At 35.8% G+C, this 18,375-nt stretch overlaps 1 protein-coding gene across 4 annotated transcripts in view; it reads left to right on the forward strand.

The window, feature by feature from the left end:
- Positions 1-18,375, forward strand: part of LOC140148210 (serine/threonine-protein kinase TBK1-like) — a 115,798-nt gene that overhangs the window by 82,379 nt on the left and 15,044 nt on the right. Inside the window, exons 1-3 of one of the 4 annotated variants that reach the window (XM_072170076.1) lie at positions 7,059-7,156; positions 14,240-14,383; positions 16,599-16,739. In XM_072170076.1, the coding sequence (XP_072026177.1) occupies positions 14,243-14,383; positions 16,599-16,739 (282 nt within the window). In that variant the 5' untranslated portion in view covers positions 7,059-7,156; positions 14,240-14,242. Of the gene's footprint in view, positions 1-7,058; positions 7,157-13,383; positions 13,490-13,885; positions 13,982-14,239; positions 14,384-16,598; positions 16,740-18,375 lie in introns of those variants that run through there. The other 3 variants (XM_072170074.1, XM_072170075.1, XM_072170073.1) reach the window with 3 other exon arrangements.

Raw genomic sequence — 18,375 nt, forward strand, 5'->3', positions numbered from 1 at the left:
GCTTAAACTATAATATAATGCTATTCAAGATGCATGTATATAAATATACGCTCTACATACGGTATACAGTCCAAAAAATTACTTTTTTACGGCATTTTGTTTCATTAACTGAATATTTATCATATAGCAGGTGTTGGCTGACATTGTGCTCCACATTTATTTCAGTTTTGGGCCGGGGTAAAATGACTTTGGAACAAAAAACGAACGATGTACACGTTTGTATAAATAAAAAGAAAGTAATATTATATTAAAATTCTTTACTCTTAAAGACGTGTATACCGTCCGATTTTGTCCCGTAGTCATTTATCCCGGACAAAACTGAACTAAATGTGAAGCACAATGTCAGCCAACACCTGCTATATGATAAATATTCAGTTAATGAAACAAATGCCGTAAAAAGTAATTTTTGGACTGTATACCGTATGTAGAGCGTATATTTATATACATGCATCTTGAATAGCATTATATTATAGTTTAAGCCTGTTGAAGTTACACAGCTTTGTGGCGCAATTGATACGGCATCTGCCTCAGGCGCAGTGGAACACGGGTTCGAGCCCCTGAATGTATTTAGATTTCTTTTTCATTTTTATTTTACAATATTCTTCATCATATTATATTTGTCATAAGCCAATGTCCGTCTTTTTTCTGTATGTCTACCTATATTTTACGGCACTGTACAAATATCATCGTAATTTCCGCACTGATGATGTTTTTATATAAACATACATAAAATTGCCCTATCTATGATACGGGTGCAATTACATTAATTTGATGTAATAATAGCTGATTGAAAATTGCTCATTCAGTTCTTTTTATTTATCATTTGAATTAGAAGCAATTCGATGTAATACTGCATTTAAAAATCATTCTTTCTTTTTTTGTCAGTTTTCGCGTAATTCAGACCCAAGCCAAGACGCAAAACCACGCATTAGCGATGTTTTTAATGACCACTCCCTAAAGAAACAAATACATTTTTTCAATTTTTTTTATTTATCGTAAAGCCCTATCACTTATATGTTTTTGTGTGAAATATGAAGATAATTCAACATTCCGTTGCAAAGTTATTGAGTAAAAACGGAAAACAGATGCAATATTTAGGATTTGACTCGGACAACCCAGGAAAAAAAGGTTGGCACAGTTTGCCTGTCTTTTGGTATATCTCTGCCCCGCTCCCCAATTCAATGTTGGACCAAGCCATGTTGTCAACAGGTCCATGAGACCCTCCAACATTGAATGATGGGGAGTGGGGAAGGATGAGATATAGGGGGGAGTCTGTACAACACATATATTGTATGCATGTTTTCCTCGCCTCCCCAATTTTAATAGGGCTCGCATTTCCATTGTTTAGTGCATGTGTGCCAACTATTAATTTCCCGGGTTGTACGAATCAAATCCAAAAATATGCATCTAATTTCATATTTTGGCTTGTAAAATAAAAACCGTTAAAGGTATGGCCACCAAATTTTCAGGAAATAATCCTCACATTCATATCAATATATGAAATTAATATAAACAAACAATATTGTGAAATAAGGTATAAGTCAAACGAATATTATATAATTGCCGATTATTTTCGAAGTTTAAAGCTATGATAACTCGTCCAAAATATGCATCTAACTTCATATTTTGGTTTATAAACTAAAAGCCATAAAAGGTATGAGCACCAAATTTTCAGGGAGTAATCCTCACATTCATATCAATATGTAAAGCTCATATTGATAAAAATATTGTGAAATAAGGAATAAGTCAAAAGAATATTATATGATTGCCGATTATTTTCGTAGTTTAAAGCTATGATAATTCTTCCTAAAATGCATCTAATTTCATATTTTGGCTTATAAAATATAAAGCATTAAGATATGGCCACCAAATGTTCATGGATTAATCCCCATATTCGTTTCAATATGCAAAAATTAAAATTAATCAAAATATTACCGATAATCAATAATTATCGATTATCGATAATCAATAAATCCTTTTTAATATTCAATGTTTAAAATGTATAGGCCTACGCAACCAACAAAACTGTATATCTGCAGTAATTTGAAAATATGACTTTCTCGTAAGTGCTATAAAAGCATCATTTTTTTACCATTTATATGCACATCATATCTCATGCAACCTGAAGGAACGAAACTTGTTTCCGGTTTGGATTGTAACACCTTAAAATTCACATTTTTCGTAAAAAACGGTTCAAATATTTTTTCTGAATTGAAAAATCTCTCATGGTATATAATGGCCATATTAGGCATTGTGATTGGCAATTTCAAACTTTTTTTTTTTCAAGCATCATGGCCGTGGACACGTGATGCTCTGTTTTGAAAGCCATCCGAGTTTCCATTTTGACAAACAACTTGGTGCCGCAATTATGGTGATATTTGTACAGTGCCGTAAAATAAAGGTAGAAATACAGAAAAAAAAGAAGGACGGACATTGGCAAAAATTAATAGAATGATGAATATAATATGATGAAGGATATTGTAAAATAATAACAAAAAAGAAAAGTAAAAGAAATCTAAATATATTCAGGGGCTCGAACCCGTGTTCCAATGCGCCTGTGGCAGATGCCGTATCCATTGAACCACAGAGCTGTGTAACTTCAACAGGCTTAAACTATAATATAATGCTATTCAAGATGCATGTATATAAATATACGCTCTACATACGGTATCCAGTCCGAAAAATTACTATCTTACGGCATTGTTTCATTAACTGAATATTTATTATTATAGCAGATGTTGGCTGACATTGTGCTCCACATTTATTTCAGTTTTGGGCCGGGGTAAAATGACTTTGGGACAAAAAACGAACGATGTACGTTTGTATAAATAAAAAGAAAGTAATATTATATTAAAATTCTTTACTCTTAAAAGACGTTACCGTCCGATTTTGTCCCGTAGTCATTTATCCCGGACAAAAACTGAACTAAATGTGAAGCACAATGTCAGCCAACACCTGCTATATGATAAATATTCAGTTAATGAAACAAATGCTTAAAAAGTAATTTTTGGACTGTATACCGTATGTAGAGCGTATATTTATATACATGCATCTTGAATAGCATTATATTATAGTTTAAGCCTGTTGAAGTTACACAGCTTTGTGGCGCAATTGATACGGCATCTGCCTCAGGCGCAGTGGAACACGGGTTCGAGCCCTGAATGTATTTAGATTTCTTTTTTCATTTTATTTTACAATATTCTTCATCATATTATATTTGTCATAAGCCAATGTCCGTCTTTTTTCTGTATGTCTACCTATATTTTACGGCACTGTACAAATATCATCGTAATTTCCGCACTGATGATGTTTTTATATAAACATACATAAAATTGCCCTATCTATGATACGGGTGCAATTACATTAATTTGATGTAATAATAGCTGATTGAAAATTGCTCATTCAGTTCTTTTTATTTATCATTTGAATTAGAAGCAATTCGATGTAATACTGCATTTAAAAATCATTCTTTCTTTTTTTTGTCAGTTTTCGCGTAATTCAGACCCAAGCCAAGACGCAAAACCACGCATTAGCGATGTTTTTAATGACCACTCCCTAAAGAAACAAATACATTTTTTCAATTTTTTTTTATTTATCGTAAAGCCCTATCACTTATATGTTTTTGTGTGAAATATGAAGATAATTCAACATTCCGTTGCAAAGTTATTGAGTAAAACGGAAAACAGATGCAATATTTAGGATTTGACTCGGACAACCCAGGAAAAAAAGGTTGGCACAGTTTGCCTGTCTTTTGGTATATCTCTGCCCCCGCTCCCCCCAATTCAATGTTGGACCAAGCCATGTTGTCAACAGGTCCATGAGACCCTCCAACATTGAATGATGGGGAGTGGGAAAGGATGAGATATAGGGGGGAGTCTGTACAACACATATATTGTATGCATGTTTTCCTCGCCTCCCCAATTTTAATAGGGCTCGCATTTCCATTGTTTAGTGCATGTGTGCCAACTATTAATTTCCCGGGTTGTCCGAATCAATTCCAAAAATATGCATCTAATTTCATATTTTGGCTTGTAAAATAAAAACCGTTAAAGGTATGGCCACCAAATTTTCAGGAAATAATCCTCACATTCATATCAATATATGAAATTAATATAAACAAACAATATTGTGAAATAAGGTATAAGTCAAACGAATATTATATAATTGCCGATTATTTTCGAAGTTTAAAGCTATGATAACTCGTCCAAAATATGCATCTAACTTCATATTTTGGTTTATAAACTAAAAACCATAAAAGGTATGAGCACCAAATTTTCAGGGAGTAATCCTCACATTCATATCAATATGTAAAGCTCATATTGATAAAAATATTGTGAAATAAGGAATAAGTCAAAAGAATATTATATGATTGCCGATTATTTTCGTAGTTTAAAGCTATGATAATTCTTCCTAAAATGCATCTAATTTCATATTTTGGCTTATAAAATATAAAGCATTAAGATATGGCCACCAAATGTTCATGGATTAATCCCCATATTCGTTTCAATATGCAAAAATTAAAATTAATCAAAAATATTACCGATAATCAATAATTATCGATTATCGATAATCAATAAATCCTTTTTAATATTCAATGTTTAAAATGTATAGGCCTACGCAACCAACAAAACTGTATATCTGCAGTAATTTGAAAATATGACTTTCTTGTAAGTGCTATAAAAGCATCATTTTTTTACCATTTATATGCACATCATATCTCATGCAACCTGAAGGAACGAAACTTGTTTCCGGTTTGGATTGTAACACCTTAAAATTCACATTTTTCGTAAAAAACGGTTCAAATATTTTTTCTGAATTGAAAAAATCTCTCATGGTATATAATGGCCATATTAGGCATTGTGATTGGCAATTTCAAACTTTTTTAGTTCAAGCATCATGGCCGTGGACACGTGATGCTCTGTTTTGAAAGCCATCCGAGTTTCCATTTTGACAAACAACTTGGTGCCGCAATTATGGTGATATTTGTACAGTGCCGTAAAATAAAGGTAGAAATACAGAAAAAAAAGAAGGACGGACATTGGCAAAAATTAACAGAATGATGAATATAATATGATGAAGGATATTGTAAAATAATAACAAAAAGAAAAGTAAAAGAAATCTAAATATATTCAGGGGCTCGAACCCGTGTTCCAATGCGCCTGTGGCAGATGCCGTATCCATTGAACCACAGAGCTGTGTAACTTCAACAGGCTTAAACTATAATATAATGCTATTCAAGATGCATGTATATAAATATACGCTCTACATACGGTATACAGTCCAAAAAATTACTTTTTTACGGCATTTTGTTTCATTAACTGAATATTTATTATATAGCAGGTGTTGGCTGACATTGTGCTCCACATTTATTTCAGTTTTGGGCCGGTGTAAAATGACTTTGGGACAAAAAACGAACGATGTACACGTTTGTATAAATAAAAAAGAAAGTAATATTATATTAAAATTCTTTACTCTTAAAAGACGTGTATACCGTCCGATTTTGTCCCGTAGTCATTTATCCCGGACAAAACTGAACTAAATGTGAAGCACAATGTCAGCCAACACCTGCTATATGATAAATATTCAGTTAATGAAACAAATGCCGTAAAAAGTAATTTTTGGACTGTATACCGTATGTAGAGCGTATATTTATATACATGCATCTTGAATAGCATTATATTATAGTTTAAGCCTGTTGAAGTTACACAGCTCTGTGGCGCAATTGATACGGCATCTGCCTCAGGCGCAGTGGAACACGGGTTCGAGCCCCTGAATGTATTTAGATTTCTTTTTCATTTTTATTTTACAATATTCTTCATCATATTATATTTGTCATAAGCCAATGTCCGTCTTTTTCTGTTTGTCTACCTATATTTTACGGCACTGTACAAATATCATCGTAATTTCCGCACTGATGATGTTTTTATATAAACATACATAAAATTGCCCTATCTATGATACGGGTGCAATTACATTAATTTGATGTAATAATAGCTGATTGAAAATTGCTCATTCAGTTCTTTTTATTTATCATTTGAATTAGAAGCAATTCGATGTAATACTGCATTTAAAAATCATTCTTTCTTTTTTGTCAGTTTTCGCGTAATTCAGACCCAAGCCAAGACGCAAAACCACGCATTAGCGATGTTTTTAATGACCACTCCCTAAAGAAACAAATACATTTTTTCAATTTTTTTTATTTATCGTAAAGCCCTATCACTTATATGTTTTTGTGTGAAATATGAAGATAATTCAACATTCCGTTGCAAAGTTATTGAGTAAAAACGGAAAACAGATGCAATATTTAGGATTTGACTCGGACAACCCAGGAAAAAAGGTTGGCACAGTTTGCCTGTCTTTTGGTATATCTCTGCCCCTGCTCCCCCAATTCAATGTTGGACCAAGCCATGTTGTCAACAGGTCCATGAGACCCTCCAACATTGAATGATGGGGAGTGGGGAAGGATGAGATATAGGGGGGAGTCTGTACAACACATATATTGTATGCATGTTTTCCTCGCCTCCCCAATTTTAATAGGGCTCGCATTTCCATTGTTTAGTGCATGTGTGCCAACTATTAATTTCCCGGGTTGTAGCTTAGATTGGGTATTTGAGCATACATAGATATGATTGGTGTGTTGGAATCATTTTATATGTATAAACATTGTCAATTCAGCATGGGTCCTTTTATTTTCACAATCTGAAGTCTGGAACACCAAATACCCTTCTATTTATAAGTTAGTCATGATAGTAAATATGCTGTATGTCTCCAATGATTTCTTTTTAAAATTGAATAATTCAGCCGGTTGGCAAGCAACATTTAGGTATACGTATATCTTTTTTACTATTTATACAAGATCGTTTTACTGATTGCACCTTTACCAGAAACGTACTCATCAATATCAATTTCTGATTTTTCTTGATAAATAATAAAAGGTGCTATATATATTTATGACATAAGGAATAAGTAAATTATAAAAAAATGCTGACTGGTTCAAAATGGCCGCGCCCATAAAGCAGCAAATCATTGAACATTCTGTTTGTTAATGTTGTAGCTTGTTGTGCAATCATCATAATCAGTCATTGCAATTTTACTGCAACGTTGGTTTATTCTCTTGTCTGCTGTCGTGGCATCCATATGTTCATGAAATTCTAAGGTATGTATCATGCCATTTTACTTAATTTGTTTCTATAAATTACCAACATTGATTCAAAAATAATTTTTCGATGTAAATTGTGACTTGAATTTATTAATGTAAATAAACAAATACTCACTAAATAAGATCGATACGTCGTACTAAGTAGTAAATATGCAAAATTGAAATTTTAATAAATAAATTTGCCGTTATTGGGAACAGTATTCAAATTCCGCTCACCACGGGAAGGTTTTTAACCTTTATTCTTTATTAGAAACTTTAAATATAAAAAATAATGAAAAATGGAGAAAGAGGAGTGAATTAAAAGAGTGGATATAGAGTGGGAAAAGAGTGAAAGTCACTCTAAAAAGGGATGTCGTCACACTAAAAAAAATGAATATGGAGTCCAATTCTGAAGAGTGAGATTTCAATAACTGATTAAATATGGTGCAAAAGTAGAATGAATGTGCGAAAATGTGCACTTCTAATGGGCAAAAACGAGGTTAATTTGGTCAGAAACCCATATTTCAGGCGTCAACATTCGGGGGGGGGGGATGATTGTATGGACCATCCTCCCTGGCAAAATATTGGGGGGATTTATCCCCCGGGATCTACGCCTATGAGGCACTCTTAAATCGCGTAACCATTATTTTTCAGTTTGATGGCAAAATTTTAATGAATGTAATAAATGTTGATATGGCCGAAAATATATCCCTAATTGGCAAAAACGTCTATGTCGCGTGAATGCTCAAAATTCGACCCTTTTTTTTTGCTTTTTTTTCACGTAGCAACTTCCGTCGGCAAAAAATATTTCCGTCGGTACATTTACAAATTGTGCCTCCCCCCTCCCCGGTTCCAAAAACTGTTTTATAGATCACTATCACTAACAGTACCGGTAAATAGGTTGGCCATATCGGAACAACATAGGCTTATATTGTTGGTTGAGTGGGTATGATTTCTTCCGTGCGGAAAATGTCAATTGATGCTGTCAGATATGATCTAAATATCCATCGTGGGAAAGTTGGTATAGCTCACTATAAGATGATCATGACATCGGTGTTCACATTAAGTTTACTTAATTTTGAGCCATGTTGAGGGAAAGAACGCCCTTTCGAACACTTTAAATATACCAATGGTCCGTAAACACAGAATAATACACATAAGAATAAGTCTACAATTAAATGTAGCAAGTCATGCAAATACTGTCGAGTCATAATGATATTCTTCAAAAAATGCTGAGAACAATATCCCAATTTCGCTTCACCCTATTGAAACTAAGTCTTATAAAACCAATACAATTGCAAAGTCACATTTATAAAATAAAGGACAAACAAATTATTGGTTCCAACATCCTTAAGCGCTTGATATTTTACGGATCTTATAAGGATTAGTTCAAATATAAATCTCTTTTATTTTTTCTTATTTTTATATACCATTAAAAACGTTCTTCTCGATTGCCACCTCAAAAGCTTCAAACGCTCCAATTTTCTATGACCTCATTCATTATTAGATATCATACATCATTTCACTCTTTTCTTCACTTTCGTACCTGTTGATCATCGTAAGAAACGGTGGTGGAAGTTCATTATCAATTCATGGTATTTTGAATAGCAGATTAAGGTATGGTATTCTGATTTTCTTTATATGAATGAGGGGAGCAGAAAAAATTTGGCTAAAGCGGGATTCGAACCGGCGATCTTTGGTTACCATATCGTGACTATTTTTTTTATAAAAGTGCTTTACCACCATAGCTATTCCGTCCACTGATGGCCTACCGTTTCTTGCCTTTCACAGCCATCAGAAACAAGAACCGCGCTGTCGTGTTTCCGAGGATCTTGCCCACATTGCGGTACAACCCGGGAAGCGACAGTAGAATGCGGCTTTTAAATATATACATTTTATTTTAATGTAAAGACATATCAAAGCCATAATGTACGATTTCCGTCGAATTTTAATATTGTTATTCTTTGAATTCGTGAAAGAAACCCCACTGGCTATTTTGGCTGTTAAGGGGGAATTAAAGTCATAATATGACTTTATGTCGAAATTGCTCTGTTGACCTACAAACATGCTAAACGACTTTTGCCGATTCTATTGTTGTGGCTTTTGTAAACGTTACAAATCTGTCAAAAGATCAGGTTTGAAAGAAAAAACCCATTTCATATTATATAGTGCATTCACAAAACTTTTATCAGTCAAAGATGATACATGTAATTGTGATAAAGTTAATTATCAAACAACATCGCTGCTTAAACAATGAGTGGAAAAGCGCTATTCATATGACAACACTTAAAACGATCTATTCATTTTTGAATAGAAACTAGTCAAATTTGAATAGGGACACTAATCAGATGGGGACATAACAGATATCTCTTTAAAAAATGACAAGAAACCCCGGGCAAGAAACTACCGTATTCAAATAGATAACTTTATAAGATTGCCTTGTCATTTAAAACGGCGATACTGTTAATTATTAGGCCTATAGAATGAATAGATTTTTGTCAAAAATGACCCAACCACCAAATTTGAGTAGGCCTATAGGTTGCTTTATATGCCTCCAACTACTCCATCTGGTCATTGCTGGTAGGCTATTCCAAACGTGAACTACAGTGTAGTGTGGATGAAGGTCCACAGTAGATATGGTTCTAGAAACTGGTGGCAAGGCATGGACAAGCTGGATCGGGTAGATTTTCTGACTACAGATTTGGTAGCAGTACCTTCAGATCTGGTGGGCACAAGCTGGTGTGCATTTTGTAGAGGACTGTTGCTGCAGCCACTTGACGTCTTTGATGGAGTCCCATGGAGATATGTGATGTTCAGCTCTGTGTTTGCTTCCTCTTCGCTCACGCCTGTGATTCGTAGGGCCTTCCTCTGGATAGATTCTAGTAATCCTAGAGTGGTTGCGCTGTCACTCATTCAAGACAGTGAGGCGTATTCCTGGGAACTTACAGTGCGAACTTGATATTGCCATTGTCTTACATATCGATGGATCGAAAGCCATCTTCCATCTGTCTGTCCAGATCCTCATTTTCTTTAGGTCTGTGTTCAGGCTTGCAGTAACAGTTTCAGGGTTGTCTGTAGATGTAATCTCATATGGAATCATCTGCGTAGTGCGTAGAGGTAGAGTTGGTTTTCACACTCATCACCCAGGTTATCAATGAAGACAGAGAACAAACGTGGGCCCAATATTGACCCCTGGGGAACGGATGCATTAATGGAGGAAATCCTTGATGACTGGCTAGATAAGACAACTTTGATGGAACGATCTGTCAGGTAGCTCCTAATCCAGGTGAGCAGCCTGCCAGGTACTCCTTTTGCCGTGAGTTTCGAGCAAAGGCCATTATGCCAGAATTATACCTTGACAAATGCTCCTTTGATCTCCAGGGCAATCAGGCGCACTTCGTTGCCTCTGTCGAGGGAGTTGGACCACTCTTGGGTCAGAATGGTGCTGTGGTGTGGCCTAAATTCTGTACAACAGCCTCCATGACCTTGCTGATGATGCAAAGCTGAGAGATGGGCGGTACATAGATGGATTAGACTTTGAATCACTCTTTATGAATATGGATGACAGGTGCTGTCTACCATTGGCTTGGGAAACCTCCCTTCGAGAAGCAAAGCTCAAACAACAGGATGAGTGGCAAGTTCTGCGATGCACTCCTTCAGGATAGAATCTTGCAGGGACTTCATTAGGACCAGAAGCTTTATCTGGTTGTAGATTCCTGAGAAGCGCCCTAACATCTTTGACCTTGTTGAAGGCTATCTTTTCCATTGAGCACGTTGCTGAATGCTGAACTTAAGGAGCAGATTCTTCTGCGCTGGCAAGCTGACATTTAGTGGCAAAGGTCTGGCAAAATTGTTCAGCTTTGTCTTTGATGTAGTGTAAACTTGACGCCCATCCTTCGGCACTGGTATATCAACTCTGTTGGACATACCAGACAGGGTGTTGTTCCACCATTTCTTGCTGCTGAGGCTGCCATCTGAGAGTTCTTTCCTCCACTTGTTGCTATAGCTCCTTGGCTACCTTCTCTGCATGATAATACTCCTCTCTAGCTTTTGTAAACTTATCCTTGTTTGCCTCGGCGTCAGTATTCTTCTTTAGCTTCCTGAAAGCGACGTTTCTTGGTTCCTGCTTGTAATTGCAGTGGGCATCAAACCATACCTTGTCAATAAGTTTTCTTGAAAACAAGCTTTGCTGATATGAAAATATCAATTTCACCACTTAGAATAGTGGTGATGTTGCTGCAAGCTTCTTCTGGGTCATCAGATTGAAGTGCACGAGACTAGTCTGCAAATGCAAGAAAACCTCTTATTCCCCAGTAGTCAGCCTTATCGTACTGCCACACTTTGCGCTTTCCAAAATGGAATATGAATTTTAATATGAATTTTACCTCATTGCACTACATTATAATGAAACGAGCCAAAAGACAACATGACACCACAATTTACCGCACGGGAGCGCATGTTTCTTTTGACGAAGTATCATGAAACTAAGAGTCCCACTGAAGTTCAGCGTGTTTTTCGCCTCCAATTTCCCGCAGCTAATCGGATTCCATGTAAGGGAGCAGTATATAAGAATGTGAACAAGCTCAATGTGCACGGGAAACTAAGGAACAGACAGTCTTCAGGCAGACTACGAACTGCTAGATCACAAGTGAACATTGCTAGAGTTACACATGCGTTACAGCAAGACACAAAGATCAGCTCAAGATGCAATCCTTTACCCACCATTCCCCGATCAAGCTTTTACCGGATCGTTCGTAAAGACTTGAATTGGTACATCCCTATCACCTATAGTACTACAGTACCGTCATGGACTTCATCCTGTTTGTTGAATATTAATTAAAGGCAAAAGTTGTCATTTCAACAATATCCTGCCAGTAGCACTTTGCTGATTCGTCGAAATTGAAATGGATGAAAATCAATCAGCCGGGTGGTTGTATTCAAATGAGTTTTATTTTTATACAAAATACAAACACACATGAGTGGCCAAAGTTTATATATTATTGGTGCTGGACCTTTTAAAACAATATAAATGATTTTTATTCGGTGCTTTTTACGTAAACATTACCTAAAGACCCGGCTAAAGTCATGAAAACATTTACGAAATGTCAATTGAACTTACTCATTCTTGATATAGATGACATAGTATTATAGAGTCAAACTTCATGATTAGGGGATAACACGGGGATAACCGTCGCGTTAAAATTTCGGAATAATATTCAATTATATTTTCTGAAATGTTGACACTACTATGGAGGGCCTCCTTGGAAATCAGTGTTTCAACATTGAAGGAGCTTCACTAGGTAGAGAAAGATGAAATAAATAAACATGAATATATAAATAAATAAATAAATAAATAAATATGTGAAGTTGTAAAAATGGTAACGAAGTTCTGATATGTTATTGTTGTATTTGTCGAAAAGGAAGCGTTTTCACAAGTTAATGGTCTAAATTAGCATTTTTTACCATTTATTTTCAAAATGCCGAATTTGTGCCACCTGTCATATACTCTAGAACATTTGACCAACCATTCCTGAATTTTGACAGTCCGTATGTGAGAGTGGGCCGTGTCTGGGTCGGTGGGTAGATGACTAAGCGTTCCCGTGTCAAAAAACACGCACACCCACAAACCGAAAATGCATACCTTCAGTATATTAGCTTATATTGCTTGACTATTGTCATGATCGCTTACGAGTACATGTATCGTGATTAAAATCACGATCGGGCATTTACTTTCTTCAATATTTCACCTATATATTATTTACAAAAAGTCAGGTGGAACGTGTTTTGACGTCATGAGTCATAAGCAGTGTCAAAGTCAAGGTCGATCGCTCAATTACATCACAATAGATAAATTCATAGGATGATATACGGGGTATACCTTTCATTGCATTTGGTATCCATAGGAAATACATGCAAATACATTATGCTGGTCAACAAAAGCTAACAAAAATGGTGCCATAAATTTTGCAATATGAAATTCTAAATTATTGATGATTATTAGATAGATATATATATGTTTAATAATAAATAATTATGAGGTAAGAATCGATTGAAGTCATTTTTCATTATAAAGCGTAATAGCTGAAGCAACGGGTTATTTGTCATTAACCATAGCCTAAGTCAAGGTATAGCAGAAGGCATTGACGAATTGAAGGGACAGTGCTGTATATATTTATGTATATTTTATTTATTAACATGTACAAAACATAATTTGATTCTACTTGCACTCCACAACCGGAAATAAAGAAAGCCACGTGATCAAGAAATTTATATATTTTCAAAATGGAGATACCGCGAGTTAGACAATATGAAGCGATATTTATTTGATTGTTTTCAGTAACAACCTTTACGGTAGGTAGGCCTATTATAGGCATATGTAATCATGTATTTGAAAGTTGAAACAAATTGCAAAATGTAACAAATTGTTGCAAAAGCGATACGGGTATGCTATACATGTATATACATGTATGTGGGGGTGGGTGGGTGAAGTCAGGCGATCATCATGCGTGATGTGTAATACTAAAGCTATAATAAATAAGGGATTGAGGTTGAATCACGTTTTGGCGGGTGGGTGGACCAGGGCCATAAACGTGGGAAATTCCACACAATTCATCAAGAAATTGACCTTTGACACACATTTGCAATCGGTATAATAAACACATACGAATAACCACGTGTCGTCTTCATCTTCGTAATTTATATAAATACAAAAAATCGTGAGTAAGACTTTGTCATCTGCATGGAGATAAGTCTTAACAGAGACTGCCCGTTTATTTTATATACTACTGTGGATTCGGCAACAAGTGCTGTTTATGAGTGGCAGATACAACATAATTTAATATTGTAAGTATCTAACTCAAAGGTATATACAGATCGTGGCATAATATAGTAGTTGTAGCAGTATTTCAATGTGCAAATATTGAATGCCCCAGTGTGAAATGGTAAAAAGTATAGTAAAATGTTAATTTAATTTTTCCCATTTCGCGAGGTGATATAGTACAAACATGGGCATATAACTTGTTTTATTGACAAATTATCCTGTCAATAGTCAATACCATCGTTATATAATAACAATCAGTCTATTCTCTGTATTCTTTGTAGGTCATGTTCAATGGATCAAAGAGCAAGGTGTTATTCGGCGATTTCTCACCAGGCCAGTTAAGGAGTACCAAATCTTACATCTTTAAAACTGATGATATCTTAGGTGAAGGTGCTACAAGTCACGTATTTGAAGGCAGAAACAAGGTAGGCACTATATTGCTAAAAATAGCATTGTTGGTTACTTACTTAATCATGCAAATCACAATAGGTTCACAGTTCACTTCACTATCTTTACTATGATTTAAACGGAGGAAAAAATGCAGCAACTTGCCCTGAGTGCGGGACATGTAGCTGCAATTTGGTACACCATGATGGGATATCTGGAAGTTGTTACATAACATATAAACTTGATAAATAACATAGAATTAAGGTACCAGAAAGCCTTTCAAATAATGTAAAGGGAATATAAACATTACCAAAAACATGGCATTTAACATTTCAACATTGTTCGTGGGTATGGTCGGAGTAAGTTATTATGTTGGGTAGGTAGCTGGGGGAAAGTTTTACACGGAAGTTGATACACTGTTACAACTTACCTTGAATGATCTTTTATACACACAAGAACGACTAAAACAAATTTGTTGCAATGCGAAGGATAAAGTTGACACTCCAATAACATGATAAAACAGATAAATAGCCACTATTGTGAAACATCAATAAGATCTGAGCCCGGGAATCTTAGCATGTTTCACCAGACAATAGATTTTTACAAATCTCTGTTAGTTTCCTAGAGAAATATGGACAATTGCAACCTGGTAAAAGTAGTCATTCAGCCCGTCATTCAGATTGGACCCTCCAGAACATCATCAGGCCAGGTATAGCATTCAACCCATCGTGGAACGTTTTTCAAACAAATTTAGGCTACCGGGCGATCATGGCATATCACGCTAATATTATTGACTGCATGGCAGATGATTGACCGGCAGCCTGGATTTAGTGTTGGAAAAACGTTCCACGATGGGTTGATGCTATATAGTCCGGCTGCCAAACACAATTTTTAAAGAAGCTAATTGTTTTGGTGTCCATAGTTTTGTTTTTGATGGATATTGCTTCTCAAGATCACCAACTTAAAAAATAACTTTACTGGACCTCTGTCAGCATTGAGCATTTTGAGATATTGAATTTGCCTAGTTTTTTAATTGTTGCATAGATAATGCGATGGAAATAGTACAAAATAATGCGATTAGGTTAACATGTGATTTGCAGTCATTTTCAAGGCCATATGACATTTTGACCTCTCAAGACGTATGGCTGTTCGAAAATCATATAATTATCATTATGTTTGGTATTGCTGCAGTTTATATCTATGCAACAAGACCAAGAATTGTGACATTTGACTGAGTAAAACATGGGATATGCTCAATAGTGCTCTTAATTTACCAACTCAAATGTCATCGATCATTCAACTACATAGTACAATATCTTTGGAAAAAATATTGGTAACCAAATTGAGACTGACTGGGATGTTCTAGAGGGTCCAAAGAAACTACCATGCTCAATGTGTTTAACATTTGTTTTTGTGTAAACACAATAGTTTAGTCCAGGTTGTCAACAAACCAACTAGAGGGAATACAATACTAGATAACATTTTAACAAACATTGCTGGATATTACTTCACCCCCACCATCGGGTGATTCGGGTCCCCAATCGGGTTAAGTGACCATTCAACAATTATTTAGCTACCTAACAAAACAGCGCAAAAAGCTCCAAATAAGACAATTACGCTTACTGTTCGCCTACGTTTCGTCCTATAAAAGATTCTTGCGTGCGAGATTTTGGATCATGGATAGTTAATCACGATTGGAAATAAGTTATAGAACAAGCTAATGCCAGTGATAGTGATTTGGCTATATCTATTGCCTGGGTGAAAGATGCTCGGATCTTACTGATAATTCAGCACAATAGTCATGATAGTAAAGTATACCCAAGTATTACAAATTCTCCCAGAGTTCCAAGTCGATCCGAGCTAAAAAAAAGTGTTTTTCATCCCACCATAATGTACATGTTTGTCGCTAAATATAAGACCCATCAATTTACTATGGGTTTATGTGGTATTATGTGGTATGTGATAGAGTCAAGAATTGAACACTATTTTCTTGGTTTGTGAGTAGTTGTTGCTTAGGAAAATTATTCAAATGCATACAGACATGCCAAAAGGCAGGCCATTTTATCAGTTTATTACGGCAGATGGTTTAGACTGATAAGATGTAAAATTGCTTCTTGCCTATTAAATTGCTTATTGCCACACTCATAGTCGTCCGATGCCCTTCTTTATTCTTTACATTGTATAGAAAGTGAAAGTAAGCTAAAGTTAAAATCAAAGAATCTATGGTCATTGAACTTATAATGTTTCTTTCAGAAATCTGGTGACAAGGTTGCAGTGAAAGTATTCAAAAATGCAAGTTACGAGCGATCCAACGCAGTTCAAGAGAGAGAATTCAATGTACTACTCAAGATCAAACATGAGAATATTGTACAACTACTCGCCATCGAAAATGACGTAAGTCACATTCGTAATATAATCATAGAGGATACAATAATATAAGGTGTCACAAATGACACAAACGATGTATTCAGATACTTGAAGAATCATGGAATGAAGTAGAAGAAGACGATTTTCTTAAACTGGCAAGATCTGCCCATTACATTACATTACATTACATGACATGACATGACATGACATGACATGACATGACATTATATTACATTACATTACATTACATTACATTACTATTGAAGTCGTCATTCTTGTTATCTCACCTTGTGACACAAATTATTATGAATTTTGCTGAAATAAAATTGAAAAATAAGATTAATTAAATCTTAGGAAAATAAGATTGATTAATAAGAACTAGAGGTATACCCGTATGGCCGTATACTACGGAGCCTTTTAGCCTTCAAAACCCACAGTGGAAGACATTGGCTTAATATAGATTTTACCAAGTAAAAGTGCAATTGTTTATACCATGGTCACTGACTTTTGAAAATGCACATTTTTGCGAATTTTGAGCCCAATCCTTTACCGATCGCAACCAAATGTGATCCCCGCATTCGATCGAAAGTAGCTTAGGACACTCCCCATATTTTCCTTGATCTCTCGTATAAATTACAGCCCAATCGGACCAAGTTTAAAAATTGACCTTTGACCTTCGACCTCCGATTTCGACCGAAGGTAGCTTAGGTCACTCCCCGTATTTTCCTTGATCTCCCGTATGAATTACAGCCCAATCGGACCAAGTTTAAAATTTGACCTTTGACCTTCGACCTCCGATTTCGACCGAAGGTAGCTTAGGACACTCCCCGTATTTTCCTTGATCTCCCGTAAGAATTACAGCCCAATCGGACCAAGTTTAAAATTTGACCTTTGACCTTCCACCTCCGATTTCGACCGAAGGTAGCTTAGGTCACTCCCCGTATTTTCCTTGATCTCCCGTATGAATTACAGCCCAATCGGACCAAGTTTAAAATTTGACCTTTGACCTTCGACCTCCGATTTCGACCGAAGGTAGCTTAGGATACTCCCCGTATTTTCCTTGATCTCCCGTATGAATGGCAGCCCAATCGGACCAAGTTTAAAATTTGACCTTTGACCTTCGACCTCCGATTTCGACCGAAGGTAGCTTACGACACTCCCCGTATTTTTCTGCATCCCCCGTGCGAATTTGGCGAGGCTGGGATCAAAACTGACGGAGCCTTTTACACACATACATACATACATACATACAACATTAGGCAAATTATAGTAAGACTAGAGGTATACCCGTATGGCCGTATGCTACAGAGCCTTTTACCCTTCAAAACCCACAGTGGAAGACATTGGCTTAATATAGATTTTACCAAGTTCAAGTACATGAATCAGAATGCATCAGAGCTATTTATAGAACACAGGCAGCAAGTGCAATTGTTTATACCATGGTCACTGACTTTTGAAAATGCACATTTTTGCGAATTTTGAGCCCAATCCTTTACCGATCGCAACCAAATGTGATCCCCGCATTCGACCGAAAGTAGCTTAGGACACTCCCCATATTTTCCTTGATCTCTCGTATAAATTACAGCCCAATCGGACCAAGTTTAAAAATTGACCTTTGACCTTCGACCTCCGATTTCGACCGAAGGTAGCTTAGGTCACTACC

Source organism: Amphiura filiformis, chromosome 3, assembly GCF_039555335.1.
Source record: "Amphiura filiformis chromosome 3, Afil_fr2py, whole genome shotgun sequence".
NCBI lineage: Eukaryota > Metazoa > Echinodermata > Ophiuroidea > Amphilepidida > Amphiuridae > Amphiura > Amphiura filiformis.